The sequence below is a fragment of the Gobio gobio genome (assembly GCF_949357685.1).
Source record: "Gobio gobio genome assembly, chromosome: 17".
Classification (NCBI taxonomy): domain Eukaryota; kingdom Metazoa; phylum Chordata; class Actinopteri; order Cypriniformes; family Gobionidae; genus Gobio; species Gobio gobio.
Genome location: NC_137110.1, coordinates 9,153,039 through 9,170,919, shown reverse-complemented (window position 1 = coordinate 9,170,919; position 17,881 = coordinate 9,153,039). Strand labels below are relative to the sequence as shown.

At 37.4% G+C, this 17,881-nt stretch overlaps 1 protein-coding gene across 3 annotated transcripts in view; it reads right to left on the bottom strand.

Annotated features, from left to right (window-relative positions):
* Positions 1 to 12,916: 12,916 nt before the first annotated feature.
* The window catches only part of LOC307141190 (complement decay-accelerating factor), a 16,355-nt gene continuing 11,390 nt past the window's right edge, over positions 12,917 to 17,881 (bottom strand). For all 3 annotated transcript variants that reach the window (XR_013818333.1, XM_079841200.1, XM_079841199.1), the window contains exons 10-11: positions 13,323 to 13,393; positions 12,917 to 13,108 (exon numbers count right to left, since the gene is read on the bottom strand). Coding sequence is in view for 2 of the 3 variants with exons in the window: in XM_079841200.1 (XP_079697326.1) it covers positions 13,330 to 13,393 (64 nt within the window). In the remaining variant the exon portion in view is untranslated. The remainder of the gene's footprint in view (positions 13,109 to 13,322; positions 13,394 to 17,881) is intronic.

Below are 17,881 nucleotides of genomic sequence, written 5' to 3'. Positions count from 1 at the left end.
ACATTTTACTATATTTAAATCAAATCAAGTCACAGGATTTACCTCCAAAATCAACTCACAAAACGGGGCAAAACTCGTTTTAACAGTTCAACATGCATTAAGAATCAACGTACATACAAAAATATAGTTACTTAGGAAATATTAAATAATATAAATCTTTGGCTTTGAATGGTTGTTTAAGTAAACGAGTAAGAACACACAAGGAAGGCAGTAATAATGTCCCCTGGGCCACATCAAACTTGCTTCATGCGTTAAAATTTCAGTGGATTCACACGGTCATGAGATCAAGTGAAGTGTGTTAAACCCTCTGTGGAGCCTCACAGTTAAACATGTTGTACTATGGTATTGTATCTCTGGTAACATTTTAAGTTTAGGGTCTAATTCTCACTACTAGGATGATGTTTATTAGTACTTATAAAGCACATATTAATGCCTTATTCTGCATATTCTACATCCTTTAATCCTACCCAATACCTAAACTTAACAACTTCCTTACTAAATATTAATAAGCAGTAATTAGCGGGTAACTTTCCCCAACACTACACTCTAAAAAAAAAAAGGTTCTATATTTCACCAAAAATGGTTCTTGGCTCGTAATCATAGGGGAACCTTTTTTAGTGCTATATAGCACCAATTTTGGTGCTTCAGTGGTTCTTCAGAGGTTCTTCAGCGGTTCATCAGAGGTTCTTCACCGGTTCTTTGACTAAGGTGCTATATAGCACCTCTGAAGAACCGCTGAAGAACCACTGAAGCACCAAAATTGGTGCTATATAGCACTAAAAAAGGTTCCCCTATGATTACGAGCCTTTTTTTTTAGAGTGTATAAACAGCATACTAGCATACTTCCCCCATTTTTCCGACATATGGAGGATGGTACTGTTTTTGCATACAATGTATTTTGCTATCCATTAACCCCTTAACTGTCACCCACCTTTTTGAGAATACACATGAAAATATGTAATATTGGAATATAGACCAAAGACACTCTACAGATTATTGCTGAAGTGAAAGCAATTCAAAATATGAAAGTATGAAAAAGTTATGGAAGTTTAAATCTACTGTAAATGAAAAATACTGTACTATTTTTTATTTCATATAAAATATATATTTTACAAAACATTTTTTACCATAAAATCAAAGCCATATGTCTAACCAAGTTGTGTTCCAAATTTGAAGTTGATATCACAAAAATTGAAGTCCCCATGAGATTTTGTTTAGGCGCTATACCAAAAAAAAGCCACCGGGTGTCATTCAAATTCGTTTTTTTGATGCATTTTCCTGTAAATTTCTGTCCAAATATCACTTCCATCACAAAACAGTCACCAAATATGGACCCTCGAGACTCAGACCTTTCCGACAATATGTGTTTTGTCAAGATTGGAAAAGATTTTAATCATTAAGTAGTTCAAATAATTGTTGTAATATGAAACATGACACCGCCCACTAGGGGAGGAGCCCGCTAGAATAATTTAGAGTACCGTTTCCATGGTAACACAATGTCCAATTTCAAAACGGTTTTCACAGGATGTATTTTGAGTTTGTAAGCTTTCAAATGATACCCAATGTAAATATATGATACAGAAAAAAAAAAAGTGATCAAAAAAAGAGCACCAGGCGTCCCACCCGTGGGACGGTGACAGTTAAATATTTAAAATTACTGTGCAGATGCAGGTCATACTGTAGATGCACATTCCCTTCATTTATAGATCCTTTACAGACACTCCCACAAATAGTCTTAACACCATGGAGCTAAATATAGACATTTAGTAAGAGCCAGCTGCAAGCTTCAGATGTTCGGTGTAAGAGTTTGGATAGCAATGGCACACCATAGTTCTGCAACAAACAAAGGACTTGATGATTAAACTAAATTATCCGAGACAACTTCAAGTACTCCACTCATAGGCAAAAATGTAAACACTGGCGCTATCAAAACACAATCTGTTTGTATGAGCTCAACACAGCAACACTGACTTGGGTTTAGGTGGTCCGCCTCCTGAAAAACTTTGAGAACAACATGAGTAATATTTAATAAGCAAGACCAGCTATCCTCGTTCTTCAGAGGAAGGCATCAACATCCCTAACCAGGCATAGGGATACACTGATTCATTTCACACGCACACACATAGATAAACCTGTCAGCTATGTAATCCTATGAGAATGAACATGAGGGGTGGTTTCACTCAGACAGGGGACGGCTCGCTTTTACGACCAACACATGTACACTTCATGCTCTATTCCCAGACACTTCCCTCCACCGCTTTTTCACATACTACTGTGTACACTGTAAATCACATGCCTCCGTCTCTGCTGGGGTCTATATTAGATTGCATAAAGAATGACAACGAAACGGTACAAGATGTTGAATACGTCTTTGTTTAAAATATGGCTTTGAAATCAATTAATGGGTAGGTTTTGTAAGTAAAAGCCAAACTTTCATTAACGATTTGAGTAACCTTTATGGCAGATTGGACACTGTGGACGTAAGACGGAATGTGATATGCAAAAATCTCCCTTCAGAACCATCAACATCCATCAGTGAGGCTGTTATTGTGTTAGTAAATTGAATGCGAACAAGATCCGCCTAGTTTAAAAGCCTGTCTTTTTAAAGACTCCTCGATTAGAAGGAGTTTTTGCACGGCTGTTTCAGTTTCTTTTGGACACATGTACATTGCTGAAACTATGGAAATACTCAACATTTAGGCCTGTGGCAAAAAAGCCAGGTGTGTGTATGCTAAATGATTTCCGGCCTATTGCAATAACTTCTATACCGTGTAAAACTATGGAGCAAGTTTTGGCTAATCATCTAACTTCAACTGTGGCCTCCATGTTAGATCCACTTCGGTTTGGATAAGAGTAACAGATGATGCTGTACTGACCCTGCTTAATAGTTGCAAAACATCTCACGTATCCTAAAGCATATGTCAGGGTTTTATTGAAGTTGAAATAGTGGAAAATTAAATACTGTGGCTCAATTCAGGACTCACAGGTAAAAAAAAAATTTAAAAGATGCTCGCAGGGACTATTTCTTCTTGGAAAACGCAGTGGCCTTGGGGTTAGTCAGCATATTTTAGAGCTTGTGTACAAATCCATTGTAGAGAGTGTATTAACTTTTCATCTCCCTTCCTGGTGTGATGGCAGATCCAAGAACAAACGTACCATAATTGTGTCAAGTAAAATAGCCGGTAGACCACAGAAGCCCTTAACACAACTTTATGCTGAAAGGGCAAAGAAGAAGGCTAGAAGTATTCTTGCAGATAGTTCTCATCCTCTCTTTAGTCAATTTGAGCCTTTGAAATCAGGAAGGCGCTATAGAATCTCTAGCAAATAAAAATGTGTTTAAGATGTCTTTCATTCCAAACGCCAATAAATTCTCTGCAAGTGATTGATAAACCAAATGAAAGTGGCATGACCTGTATTTTTATATTTATGTAATGTGCATTTTTTTAGCTATTTTATGAGGTGGTGGGCCAAATTTCCATCTTGGTGGACAATAAAATGACCATGCTGACCTATTTATTATTATAAAATACAACATTTCTTATATTAGTGGGCAAATACTCCACTTTGTAAGAGTGACAACAACTTCAACAATGGCTTTAGTGAACAGTATTTTAGGTAAATAGTGCCCCCTAGTGTGTATAAAGAGCTCTTGTATGGCAAGGACGGATAATAATAATAAGAGGTAGACAGAGGTAAAAACAATTAACAAGGAAAAAAAAACGGTAAAAACAATTAAAAAAAATTATTGTCACAAACAAATTACAGCGATTACATTTTCTCAGCATGATCTTAGTAAGGTTTCCTCTCTATCAAGAAAAGGAAATGTGAAAGAAAGAAAAAAAACATTGGGGTATGAAAGTTAATTTTTTGGACAAGTATTTTCCCTATGTTGGCTAACGTTCTGAAGATTATAAAAAAAATGATAGGCATAATTGGTAGGCATAATGAACATGAAATTATTCAAATGAAGACTGTTCTTCTTCTGTTCTGCTGATCAACATATTTTATAATGATATATTGACCATATATAAACAATAGCCTAATGTGGATTCCATTAAGACTTTTAAACATGTTATCAATAATGCAAAAACTCTTGTAACATGACGTATTAAAATAATATTATTATTCTGGAGTAACCACAGACGTAGTTCATCACATCTTCCACTAACGTTTGACAAGCAGAAAGTGATCAAATAATGTCATATGCACGTGCTCTTGTTTGATATTTACGGTAGTTATGTTATCAGTTTCCCCTCTCACCATGCACAGTCACGGGGGTAATTATTTAGGCCTAAGCCTCTTACTAAATTTGATACTATGATAAAATCTTTTTCAACATACTTCTATTAATAGCACGGTATACTTTTGGCACTTATAAATGTTGTTTTAATACTAAAACATGGAGGACAGATTTGTGAGTTAGCTACGACAGAAAAACTGTTATTGCCAATTTTCCTTATACAAGCTGAAATAAGCTTGATAAATAGTGCTTGAGGTCTTTTTAAACACGATGGAACAGATTGTTTAATGTAAGCTTGGGCTCCGGTCCTTTTGTTCTCTTTATGAGACGCTGCGACAGTGTCCAGCGATGCGCATTAAATGGTCGCCTGTACCATGTGACCTCGTCCAATGTTTGTAAACACGCGTCAAGCACATGTGATCCTGAAGTGTTTAGGAACGTGCGTGTGACGCGCTGCAGCCAATCAGACTCCGGGGGAGTGTCTGGAGGGGGCGCGGCTTGAGTATTGCGCCCTGGAAAAATCGATAGGGATCTTGTAATGATGCGAGGAGACTTGTCTCAAGAATGGAAACTGAGGAGTTGGGTCGGACTGAAACAAGTGAAGAGTGCAGGCATCCACGGCACGCAGGTCGTTTGGGAAAAGATTCCACTGGAAGTCAGTCGTTTGAATGGATCCATGTAAGTAGAAGAATTCCTTTTTGACAGTCTAGAATTTATTTATTGATTTATTTGCAAAAGACGTTATCATAATGTTTATTTCCTTTTAAATGCCTTAATATTCTTTAGTTAAACAATAATAAATATTATTCGACACATAATTGTTGACGAATTGATTTAATCACTTCAAATCTGAGAGCTGAAATATTCTGATAATTATTCCAACAGGCAATCGTAAAGATATATTACTGCGTCATAGCTATTGCGAACAGAATATGGGGATTCGTTTGGGAATATCGCCTGCGTAGAGATTTCGTGGAGCGCTCCTTGTTGATATGAACGCGTCGCGTCTTATCATGACATAATAAGTGAGTGTTCCTCCTCCGTCTCATCCAACATGCGTCGCTTTCAAGACAACGGCTGGAACGGGATGCTGCGCGAGCAAGAGATGCGTAGCGTGCGTCAATAGTTCAAGTAGCCTACGCACTTTTTGTCAATTCAGAGCTGAAGCAAAGGCAAATCGGGTGTAAGTGTTATTGCCAAGAATGGTGAAGCACAAATTAAAAGGCCAAGGGGCTTAACATACCTTTGGTTGCCTGTTTAACACCAACACTTTAAAAGACGCATCATCTCAATAAAATAATGCGTAAGACGTCAAAGTGCGATATTATCGGTCTTATTCAGCGAGTTTAACAATTAACGTGCAGTGGTTATTCGCTAGTGCGCACTTGACTAAACGAGGTAAACAAATCATTAGCGCAGTGCGCACTTCTCCCTCTAGGTGGCGCAGTCAGACCGCATACGCTTGTTGAATGTCCTGGAGAGATCAAAACAATGTCGTAGGTAGGCCAGTCTGTATTTGTGCCAATTTTTATATATATACACAAATGGAAATGTACTAATAACAAATAACTTTTAGTTTTATATTGTGTATTTTAAAATCCCCCCCTAGATTATAAGGCTATTATGTTCTATAAGAGGTAAACGAACAGATATAAAAAGAGGAGGGGATTATGTTAGCAGTAATTTAAAGATGACTTCAAAACAAAATGTTATATTTAGTACCCTGGCTCGACTGTTGTCCAAGATGCATCGGCCTCTTTCATATCCTTTGCTATAAACAAAGTAGGCCTAATTATAGACCAAACAATACAATTAGTGATAAACATCCTTAAATATTAGATAGTCCTAAGCCAACAGGACATCTATCTATTCAGTCACCCAACAAATATGAAATTATAATAGGAATAATGCTTGTTGACCCGTAATTCAATCCTGTAAGATTGAGAAGGGGGAAAAAAATCCATATTTTTAAGGGGGGGGAAAAGTCTGTTTAATATTTGAATGTACTGCAGGTCTCGACTGTTCGCAATTTGCTAACCGTATATTTACTGCTGTATTTTCTCTTTCCCACTCCAGTGAAATGACTTCAATAAGGACGCCTTTCCCTTTAAGAGCATTACACAAGCGGTCAGGTGCGCAGTTGCAGCAAACCAAGAATAAACTGATGTGCTTGAGTGAAAAAGAAACTTGTAAACAAATGTTTTCCCTCCCTCTAGGCTTCTCCCTTCACTTTTCTATTGTACTTATTCTATTGACTACAGTAGTTCAAACGTATTACCTCTACTCTCGGGTATATCACGCAGTATTGACAAAGTGCACTTTATTTCAGGGAAATAAATCATATTAAAAGCATGTATGGTTCAGAACCAAAAATGATCTTTCCAGAATGAGGACTAAACGCTCCAGCATAGCATTTGGTTATTTTGCATGTTGTTTTGCAGTGCCATCTCCTCCTTTGCTGCTCCTGGAAGCTGGATTCAAATGGTGCCATAGAGTACTTTATGGCATCTAGCACCATTTGAAATCAGTGTTCTTGGGTCGGTCCTGGCATCACATGGGACGGGACACCTGCTGTGGACTACTGAAATTCTACTGCAACATTTGTGAGCCATGTCTGATTTGCACAAGCTTTAGAAATTAAATAAACATTATTTATTCTTATTAAGTGCTACAAGTTACTGGAATTCCTCTACAATGCCTACATGTAGCAGGCAATATGTCATATGACGTCTCTGGTATAACATTAGCCTAGCCAATATCAAATAGTTTGTCATTTGTCATTATCTGTGATATATGAGTGATTCTAATACATTTCAAAAGTCAAGGAAAAGTATATTTCCAGTATCTTATTGAAAACATATTCGAGTTTGATTCAGTGCTTGCCAAACACAAGTTACTTCCTTTTTTACTTTTAACAAAAAAAATAATAATAATTTTATAGCGTTATTTATAGTCAACTCTGTTACAGACAAATTAGACAACATGTAGAAATAACATTGTTAACAAGAGTTTGACAGTGATTGACAATTTTAAACTTTTAGTCAAAAACTCAACTTGCTAGCTTAAATGCTAATGTACTGATGAAATCATGATTAAAAGACTATTAAACAACCCACTGTGTGATCAGAGATAAATTCTGTTTTTTGATATTTTGACATTTTACTAAATGACTTTTGGTGTAACTTTTTAGATTACAATATGTTCTTAGAGAAAGCACACATACCTGTCAATGCTTCAGATCTTATCAGTGAGGGAAAGTGACATCATTTCCTGAATCCTGCATAGTTGTGAGCCAATTTAAAGGCAAAGTAGGCTATGGTATAGACGCAAGAATGACGCACATTTTTTAAAAAACAATTTAATGTTGTAGAATTCAAATAACTGTTTGGGGGTTTTATAAGTAAAATAAATTAAATATTACCAAAATAGAAGTAAAATAAAATATTTTAATTACACTATGATGCATGATGGAAAAACACACTGACTAATTCGGTTTTTAAAATACCATGTACAAATATAAACCGTGATATTTTTGTAATAAATATCACGGAAATATATGATGATATCCATGTTCTTAGACTATGTAAACATAGCTAATCTAAGCGCGGCCGCCGACTTTACTGTCTGCCGATCTAAATCAATGAAAAGACTTGAGTTTGGGAGCTATCTGTTTGAAAAGGAAAGGTGTGGAAAGTGATGGAAAGATCGACTCGTTTCCGAAAATCAGTTATTTATTATTCTTTTTTGGGAAATCGCTATTTAGAACGACTGTTTGGAATCTATTTTATTAGGCTATTAATCGTGTCAAAATGTTATAACAGCAGCTCTAACTAGCTAGTTAAATATCTTTACATTATTACCTGATGTATTGCAACACCAGCCATAGGCCTACCATCTCAGAACCTGGCAATGTCGTACGTACAACCGCATAGGCTATTAATAATATACAATATTTCATAAAAAAATAAAAAGGTCAACACGCGTGTATCTTAAATGACACTACTACACAGGTGGCGAAAATTCCCTTATTCATCTCCAAAGAGCATGAGGAGATCCATCTGCTTGTGTGGACTGTGGAGTGGTGACGTCATCAACAAGCGCCTGACGCTCAATCCAAGTTTCAATCATTCACCACTGGATGGCACTCTGTGACCTCAAAAGTGCTTTTTAGCACACTGACAGTCCGATCCAAAACATTACATGCCTGGTGAAAATGGCAACAGTTCAATAAGAGCTAATCTAAACCCAAACGAGTTACTCAATCCAATCTGGGGCCTATACCATGAAGCCGGTTTAGCTGGCTAGCCAGATATGTTTAAGCTTAGTTTGTGCCAATCCTGGGTTTTAAGGTACCATTAAAGTGGTTTGGCTTTTAGCAGTGTTCATCTCCATAGTAACTTACGCTCCACGGCTAACCTGCTCCAGGGCAGGTTATGTTCTGGATAAGAGATCTCAAACTGAAATTATACCAACAGCTGTGGGCAAAGTGACACCTCTGATGCAATGAAGTCACTCCCCCTGTTTCTACTCCAAATTAAAGGTCACTACCGGTCACTACATAGCAAATGTTTTTTAAAGACTAAAGTGTCTGGCTTTTAACAATTTTTATTCATTATAATAATTATTTTGAATGACTTAGATAGGCTATCATTTATGTCATTATTATACCCTTAATCAATTACACATGTATCATTTTAGTTAATCAATCATTAATAGGCACACAGTTCACATTAATATAAATAGCCCATATAAAGTCATACAAATAAGCTTTAAAATAAGTAAATAAAGCTATAAATTACTACATGTGAGTTTAAATGTTCAATTCTCTCCATATATCAACTAAACTAACTTCATAACTTTTACTTGCACTGACTAAGTAAGATTTTTCTTAAAGTTGTCCACTTTCATAGTCAGCCCTTTTCTTCTTCCTGTGTACATTTGTTTAAATTCTTAATATTTTTAAATCGTGTAATAATCTGCAGAAGAGAGAAATCAATTTCGTTGCTTCTCTTGCGAGAAGTAGATGTCAGTTTCACTGATCCACATCATGTGATTGGCTGTTTACTGCTGATGTCACAGCAAAACTCTTAAACTCAGGATCAAAGCCCGAGTTGACAGAGAAAGTTGATGATCAGCATCATGGGACCAACAAAGTCTGAATAGATTGGTTTGGTTTTGTCAACTCGAAACTAATCCTGTAACCCTGAGTTTGCTAAACTACCATCATGGTACAGGCCCCAGATCTAGCAACCTTTGTTTTTTTTGTTTTGTTTTTTTACCAGAACTATAGGCTACTCCCCAGACCTAATCATTTTAGATGTAATGAGAGAAAGCTCAACAACTGGTTCTCAAAACCGACACATTTATAACTTTGAACTTGGGATCACTTTCCCAACATCTGTAACTGATGTCAGTTGATTGAATTTAATGGTCTACTGAATGGCTCTATTAAAACAGGATGTAGGCTATTCTGCTGCCTTGAAAAAGACAGCTGATTGACTAAAGGATCCCAGCAACTGTGAGAACCCTATAACAGCATGTGCTTTTTTAGCTGCTGTTAAGTTAGCACCACCAACATCTCAATTTCACTTTAGACAGACAAGTCTTTAATAAGTCTCGTATTAATGTGGGTTGTCCACAATATGAGGGACTTGTGCTAAATGTGTTCCCGTTGTGTGGTCGAGAGGCACCAGGAAATGTGCTGCATTCATCAATGGCAAATGCTAGAAGGTCTTGTCTTCAAAAGGATAACCTTAGGTCAAATGACTGAAAAGGGATGTGCATTTGCTTTCTGCCAGGAAGAGATATTTTATATTGCCATGCAATTTTAAGAGCAGCACCATAAAAAAAAGAAAAAACAACAAATAACGGTCCTGAATCTCCTAATAATGCTAACTTTATATGCATGAATCGGGCAACAGTGAGCTTATTAAATGTCTTGTTTCTGGATGACCCTATAAATAAAACAGCTTGGTCTGAGTGGTCTGGTCAGAGCTGACGTGTCCTTGTGGTTGTTAGCACCACAGCATGAGTAAACACACCTCAATTCAATATCCCTTCATTAATCTAGGGCTAAGCATACACCCTAAACCATCTGCAGTATTGCTCCATGGGGCCTTTCCAGGAAGATGACATACATGATATCGTCATACTACAATGATGTAATGGTTAAAGGCCTCTCTGTAATTCTTCACCTTGCACTCTCCTTACGGATGACAGACTGACTGTGATTGGAAGCGCTGTGCCCTCGGACTGCAGTGTGAAATGATCCAGGGGATAATGAGGAGGCTTACTCAAACATATACCAAAAGACCCGAGTTACTGAGATAGCAAAACCCACTGAGAAGTTTTAACACTGATAAAGGGTTCATTCTTCCAAGTAAGACTGAGAATAAACCTACTGTATGTGATCAGCAATGGCTACATTTTACAAATTCAATTTGCACCATTCCTGTCAGTGACACAAGAACTTGAGAAACCACCACATTCATTGCAGTTTGTGAAGGCGCATTGTCCTGCTAAATCTTCTTAATACAGTTGGCATGTTAGAAACCGAGCTACTGTAGCTCAAATTGCTCAAGAGGTTAATGCTGGATCTGATAGACACAGTGCATCACAGTTTGTTGTGTATGGGGCTGCATAGCCGCAGACCAGTCAGGGTGCCCATGCCGACCCCTGTCAACCGCCGAAAGCGCCAACAGTGGGCATGTGAGCATCAGAACTGGATCACGGAGCAATGGAAGAAGGTCTGATGAATCACGTTTTCTTTTACATCACGTGGATGGCCGTGTGTGTGTGTTAGGACATGTTATCCTTGATCAGTGTAAACCAATGTTGTAGCAAACTTAACCTCTTAAGTTTTAGATTTTAACACCAGCATAAAAAAGCATTTGTGTTGGGTGAGACTATACAAAGATGCCAAAATATGCTTACAGATGAATCTGACCATGCTATAAGGAAGACAAAGTAGGAGACAAAGTAATCATTTATTTCTAAAAAACTCAAAAAAGTAAATGGTACCGAACAGGTAAGAATAAACAACTAACCTAACAATAACTGTAGTGTGAGTGTGGGCCACCTTGAGAATGTATAGGCTTGCTCACCCCTTCATTTATGTGTATGTATGATCTGCATTGTGTTGGATTTATTGATTTTTATTGGACAAATAAAGAAAATGATCTTAATTATAGTCTCACTCATTCATTTTCTATGAGTGCCAATTTTTGTCCACGAAGGACCAAGTAAGGAGTTTTGTTTTCAACTACTTAACATTGTTGAATCAAGTCCAACTTTTTTGTGTGTTCAGGAGGCAAAGGAAAAGTAGCCACGTCTTGTACCGCTCAGATTAAGGGATTAAGGATTTTACCCACCTTTTTCCCCAAGGCCAATCTAGGGTTTTAAAGGGATAGTTCACCCAAAAAAGTAACCAATGTGGGTAACCAAACGTTGATTGGCCCCCACTGACTTCCATGGTATTTTCCCCCATATTATGGAAGTCAATGGGGCTCATCAACTGTTTGGTTTCAAAATATCCTCTTTTGTGTTTAGCAGAAGAAAGAAATTCAAATGGGTTTGGAACAACTTGAGGGTTAGTAAATGATGACATGATGACAGGTGAACTATCTCTTTAAGCATCTATAACAGCCTATATATAAAAAAAAAGAGTTAGCATCACTATTATTATTGAACAAACTATGGTTAGGGATTTCAAAAAATGACTAAGTCTATAGTTTTACACACTTTAGCTCGTACCTGGACCCAATGTTTGTGCTACACATACTGAGAAGCTTTTCTAAGCGATCTGACTAACAATTTTAAACCTGGAAACAAAACCTTTTCATTAAAATGTGTTTTTTCTAACTTTCTGCAGCACATTATGTGCCCAGACATACTGTAGTACTGTTTTTCACATGGTACTAATTTCAGCACTAATTTCTTGTTGTTCTTGGTACATTAACACCACACTACAGTAACAAAACAAAAAATGTCTGGAAACAATTAGCAACCACATAACATCTTGTCCACCCAGTTTTCCACACTTGCCAAGCGGCAAGTTTTGCTCTTCAACAATTAAAAAACTACAAAAAGATTTTATTCATTTTTGTAAAAGAAAAACAAGTATTATTATTATTTTAAATCTTTTGGAGCTTACAGCTTTTTGAGAACAACATTGAGAGTTTCTCTTTGCTTTCATGGGTTAGGCCAAGGTCTCGTATAGAGCACATTGTCTAAATGACTCTTCGGTTGATGAAGAATTTGACTTGAATAGCCACAACTATCTCTGCCATTGTCCTGGTAACCACACTGCTGTTTGGTCTGCTGCTGACGTAAAAGGAATTCTTTTTTTTTACACATCAAGAAGGTCTCCTCTTTCAGGATCAGGTTCCCTTCACCATATGGTCAAAGAAAACCTGATCCAGTCAATATCGCACTTTACAATGTCTGACTAAGGGAATCTTTTCAACCCTACCCCTTACCACTCTGTTTTATGAGGCAAGGGAAAGGGGTATCAAATAGAATTGGGATTGGGTCTAAAACTGTACTTTTAAATGGTGAAAAAAAACACACGAGTGGAAGCATGTGCCAGAAATCCTTTTGGGTGTATTCTTGTTAACAAGACGGGCGAATTCTGAGGTCAGGATTTAGTCACACTGAGGGAGGAGAAACCCACACAAAAGCATTTAAAAAATCTTTATTAAAACATACAAAAATACATCTTTTGTTTTCATAACTAACTGAGCGAAACATTTTATAGCAAGTATAAATAAATAAAATATCTAGGTTATAAAATACAACAATAGTTTAAAACTTCAAGCAGTCCACTTGCAGGAACAACACTAGAACAAAGGAGCCGTCCGATTGTTTGCCCTGTGGTTGAGAGTCCAGAGAAAACACATTAAGGGAAATGAAACATTCCTGTTATTCAACACAACAACACATTAAGAATAATTAATGGAGAATATTTTGCAACTAATGCCAGAACTAACTAATAACTAATTAGTGTATTAGTCTAAGATGAAGTCGACAAAAAAAAAAAAAAAACTCATATTAAGCATATGAAGATTTTGACATGGGTAGATACCTTTTGTTTACAGATTTTGATATGGCAATAACTCCCCTTTTGTCCTCTTTTCTTCACCAGTATTGTATGAACTATGCAGCATTATCAAATGAGGAGAGAGAGTCATTATAATACATTATTTATTGGACATTCATTTTTTGTTAATATTCAATTAACCATCCGCTCTGCATGCTGTTTGTAATTAGTATCTGGTCAGACATTAGCTCTGCATAGTTATTTTTGTCATTTTGTTAGCAGCACCAGACCAATCTTTTCTTTGTGACAGCAGACCTTTTCATTAAAATGTGTTTTTTCTAACTTTCTGCAGCTCATTATGCTCCCAGACATACTGTAATACTGTTTTTCACATGGTACATCAGCACTAATTTCTTGAGATTGAGGTTGCTTGCCAATAATTAGTAACCGAGTGAGCATGCTGGGAAATTCTGAAAAATTGAAAGGTGGCCATTTCAGGGGGGGGGGGGTTATGAATGGTAATGTAATCTATAACAGTTAACAGTCGGCTTGTTTAAAGCGCGGAACACACTTCAATTCGAGTTCCCACACGAACATATTAAGTATTCAGCCCATTTTATCACGAAATTCAAACGATAAATGCCATTTTAACGCTCTATTATGTGACGTGACAGAGAGACGCGATCAGTTCAACTTCAAGCGGAAGCGCGCGGCGCGCCAGTGAACGCGATCATCTCTTCCTAAAGAAATGAATATCTAAAGGTATGTTGAGGATACATTACAACTTATTGAAACGTATCATCGGAAAGACAATAAAACAGCTTGTAAACAAACAATGTCATGTAGAATCACATTTACCTCAGAAGTCATTCAGTGTCCACAGCTGTGAGTTCACTAGAGAGATTAACTCTTTCACTGAATACATGCACTATATTAGCCTATATATTCGTTATATTAGCCTATATATATTCATTATATACCACTTAGCCTGTTAGTGATGTCTTGTTTATTTAATGTATGTTTAAATAAACCTGTCAAGAAAATTACAGCCACTAAATGATTATATTTCAACAACGAGTTGGAGAAAAAAATAATAATAATTAGATTTAGATATTAATGCAAAAACTGTCTTATGTGAAGCTTATGAGTGTTGATTTTTATATCTAAAAATAAATAGCAAATGAATTTAGGCTAATAGTTTGGGCTCTGTTGTTAATCTTTAATAGCAATATGTAAGGGCTCCCTATATAGTTTACAGCATTATCTTTAAGAAACTTTTAGTTATAACTGAATTCATTTAAGGACAGACAATTTTTTTTTTTCATTAAACCACTGTTGAATAAAAATGAATAAAAAGCAATTTTGTAAAACTGCTGTACCGAATCCGTACCGAACCGTGACTTCATATCCGAGGTACGTACCGAACCGTCAGTTTTGTGTACCGTTACACCCCATATATATATATATATTTACATTTTGCCCCTTTTTTACATTTGAGCCCCTGCCTCTGAAGAACTCTCTGCACGGCCCTGCACTAAAGTTCTCTGATTGGTCAGACGGCCCAGTCCGTTGTGATTGGTTGTGACTGCTTACAGCACGTCAGAAACAAACGCCCAATTACCATATCTGAATTTTAGCACAGTGAAACGAACAGTAAAGGTCCTTGTACACAGAGTCCGAAATGTTCACGTGCGTTTTTCCGTGGTCGTCAACCTAAAAATGTGTCACGCACAGAAACCTTGCACACAGAGTCTGATGCGTATTAAAGGGGTCATGCGTATTAAAGGGGCTATTTTTTAATACTGTTTGCTTGGTTTTTACATTCAAAAACATCATAATGAATAAGTAATAGGCTATTTTCTGCCCTGGTTTTGAGGCTCTCTGAAGAAACGCTCGGTTTTGATGGGCGTGCTGCACTGAAGACTTGGAAGTAAACGCCCACTAGGATTGGATAAGATTTGCATATTTAATGAGCTTCAGTTCCCCTCAGTACATGTGGGAATTGTTTTGAAAGCGTCTGGAGAAACGCTCACAGGACTCGCAAAACATCTTTATCAAACAAACACAAAGATTTATCTCTCATCCTCCCGCGATTGATTGGAATGTTATTTTTGTATTACTTGGCCGGCTCGATCGGTGAATATAACCACGAACCGTACACACACACACCGCGCGCGCGTGGGCAACAAAGGAATGTTATTTCACTATTTAAGATAGCCCGTCGGCTGGCCGAGCTTCCGTTTTGGTAGCCCGTCTGAAAAACACATAGCCCCGGGACATTGGGCTTTGCGAGCCCTGGCCTATAACGATACAAGTCCGAGTCTGATCATGAATTAACCAATAACACCTAAAATAAAGGAGCCTGTGACAGTGTGCTAAGGTATGTAATTAATAGATATCAAATGATCTGTAACAGTGCAATACTAACACATATAAAAAACATGTTTTTCTCACATAAGTGTGTTGCACCATTCCTGTCGGATCCAATACAGAAGGTACAGCATTGTGTTTTAATCTCAATATGTCTCGACCTGTATCTTGTTTACAATCGTTTCTGCTGTGAAATGAAGCGAACAAACGCGCAATGTCTTACGCACGTCACTGGAACCAGCATGTTTATTGCTCGGTAGCGGGTCCCGTTTAGCTCCACGAGTCGGTGGGCGGGCTTGAGGCGGCGCTTCTGCATTCTATGACGTCAGCGGTCGACATATTCTGAGATCGAGCATTTTCTGGGCCTGGTGTTAATAAAAGTTTTTCTTTGACTAACAAGGACGTTTTCAGCTCCGAAACGCACTTATTCTTATATCACGATGAACTTTTATATATCAAAGGCTCAAAGGAAAGTTGATTTCTCAATTCATCACCCCTTTAATTTATCCGTTGTGAAAAAATAAAACAATACAAAAAAAAGAGTCTTCACGCAGTGAGAATGAATTTGTTGTCTTCTCTCTTCTTGACTTGAGAGTTTACAGCTCAAGACTCAGAATTACTCACCGGGGAGTTTTTAGAGAAGGCTGATAAGATGCTAATCAAATATGTTATTGGCCTGTAAACACCCATTTGCAGTCCATTGTCTAATGTCTGGCGAAGAGAACAGCTTGATTCAAGCTTCAGTTATACCGCTGTCGGTATGAGACTTAATCTTCATTATTCTTTTATCGTTATTCTTTTGTTTTTATTCAGCCATTATAGCCTTTATTCTGGCATGATGGCTTGCCCATTAACACCACACTACAGTAATCCAAATATTATCTGAAGTCTTTCTAGAAAACAAACAAACTAAAAAGCATATTCTTGGGACCTTATGTGAATTATTGTAACAAAATAGATTAGCTCTTGGCGCAACATGTGCATTAGAGCTACAGTTAGCATCAAGCTACATACAATTTAAAATATTAAAATTACACTTTCACTCTAAGCTCACTTTAAAAAGAGAAAAAGAAAGAGGAAATATTAGGTCCATTCAATCCTGAGATTGGATTATCCCGAACAACTGTAGAAAATGCAGAAAATGTAACACAATCTGAATTTCTTTATGACGGACAGAAGTTTCGGAGGCAGTGTGGAAGGCTGGAAGCGGGATTTACAAAACGTGAGGTTGTATTTCATTTTTAACGTGCGGAAATTTCGGATGAGAATAACGGACTCAGTGTGCAAGGACCTTAAAGGTTCACCCAAAAATGAAAAAAATGGCCCCATAAGCTCTCAAGCCATCCTTGGTGTATATATGACATTCTCCTTTCAGATGAATACAATCGGAGATATATTAAAAAACGTCCTGGCTAATCAAAGCTTTATACTGGCAGTGAATGGCAGCCCAAAATTAGAAGCCTAAAAAAGCCCATCCATTGTAAAAGTAATTCAGGGGGTTATTGAATGCCTTCTGAAGTGAATTGATGGGTTGGTGTAAGAAAAATATCCACATTTAAAACTATCTAGCTTCAACTTAAGCAGAAAGTGTAATGCTTCTCGCAGTTCAAATCGCTTGCGCTACGTCCGACGTCATCGTTGCGCCAATTACGCTTTCTTCGTAAATTGAATACGGAAGGCGATAATCCAGAAGCTAGATATTTTACTTTATAATTTCTGACAAACCTACATAGGTTCGTGCAGGAAGCAAGACTAGAATTACTGACGATCAGGGCCTTCTGACAAACTTTTCCTGGGGTTGGGGTTTGTTAAACTGAATTTCTGTCAGTGGGGTGGTGGGGATTGGAGCGGGACATCCAATAGGGCCAAAGGGACCCCTTCTCTAACAAAGGCCCTTAGAATCGTCCTAATCTCTCCCCCTCCCACCATTATGGCGGCCCTGCTGGCGACCCGTTTCAGGCAGTTCAGAATTGGTTCTTTCTTTGGGTAGACAATAACTTCATTTATCCTGCACTTTGATCTTTGAAACGTTGCAGAAATTTGCATTCACAAACAGCTATATTACACACAACATGAAAGGTAATATCCAAAAAAGCATAATAGGGGCACATTAAAATTGAGCTGCAGCCACAAATCAAGCACAAGGACAGCTAGCTTTCTGATTGATAGTGAAATCATGCCACCCTTGTCATGAAGGAACAGCATATGAAAAGATGGGATTCATGCAAAAGAAA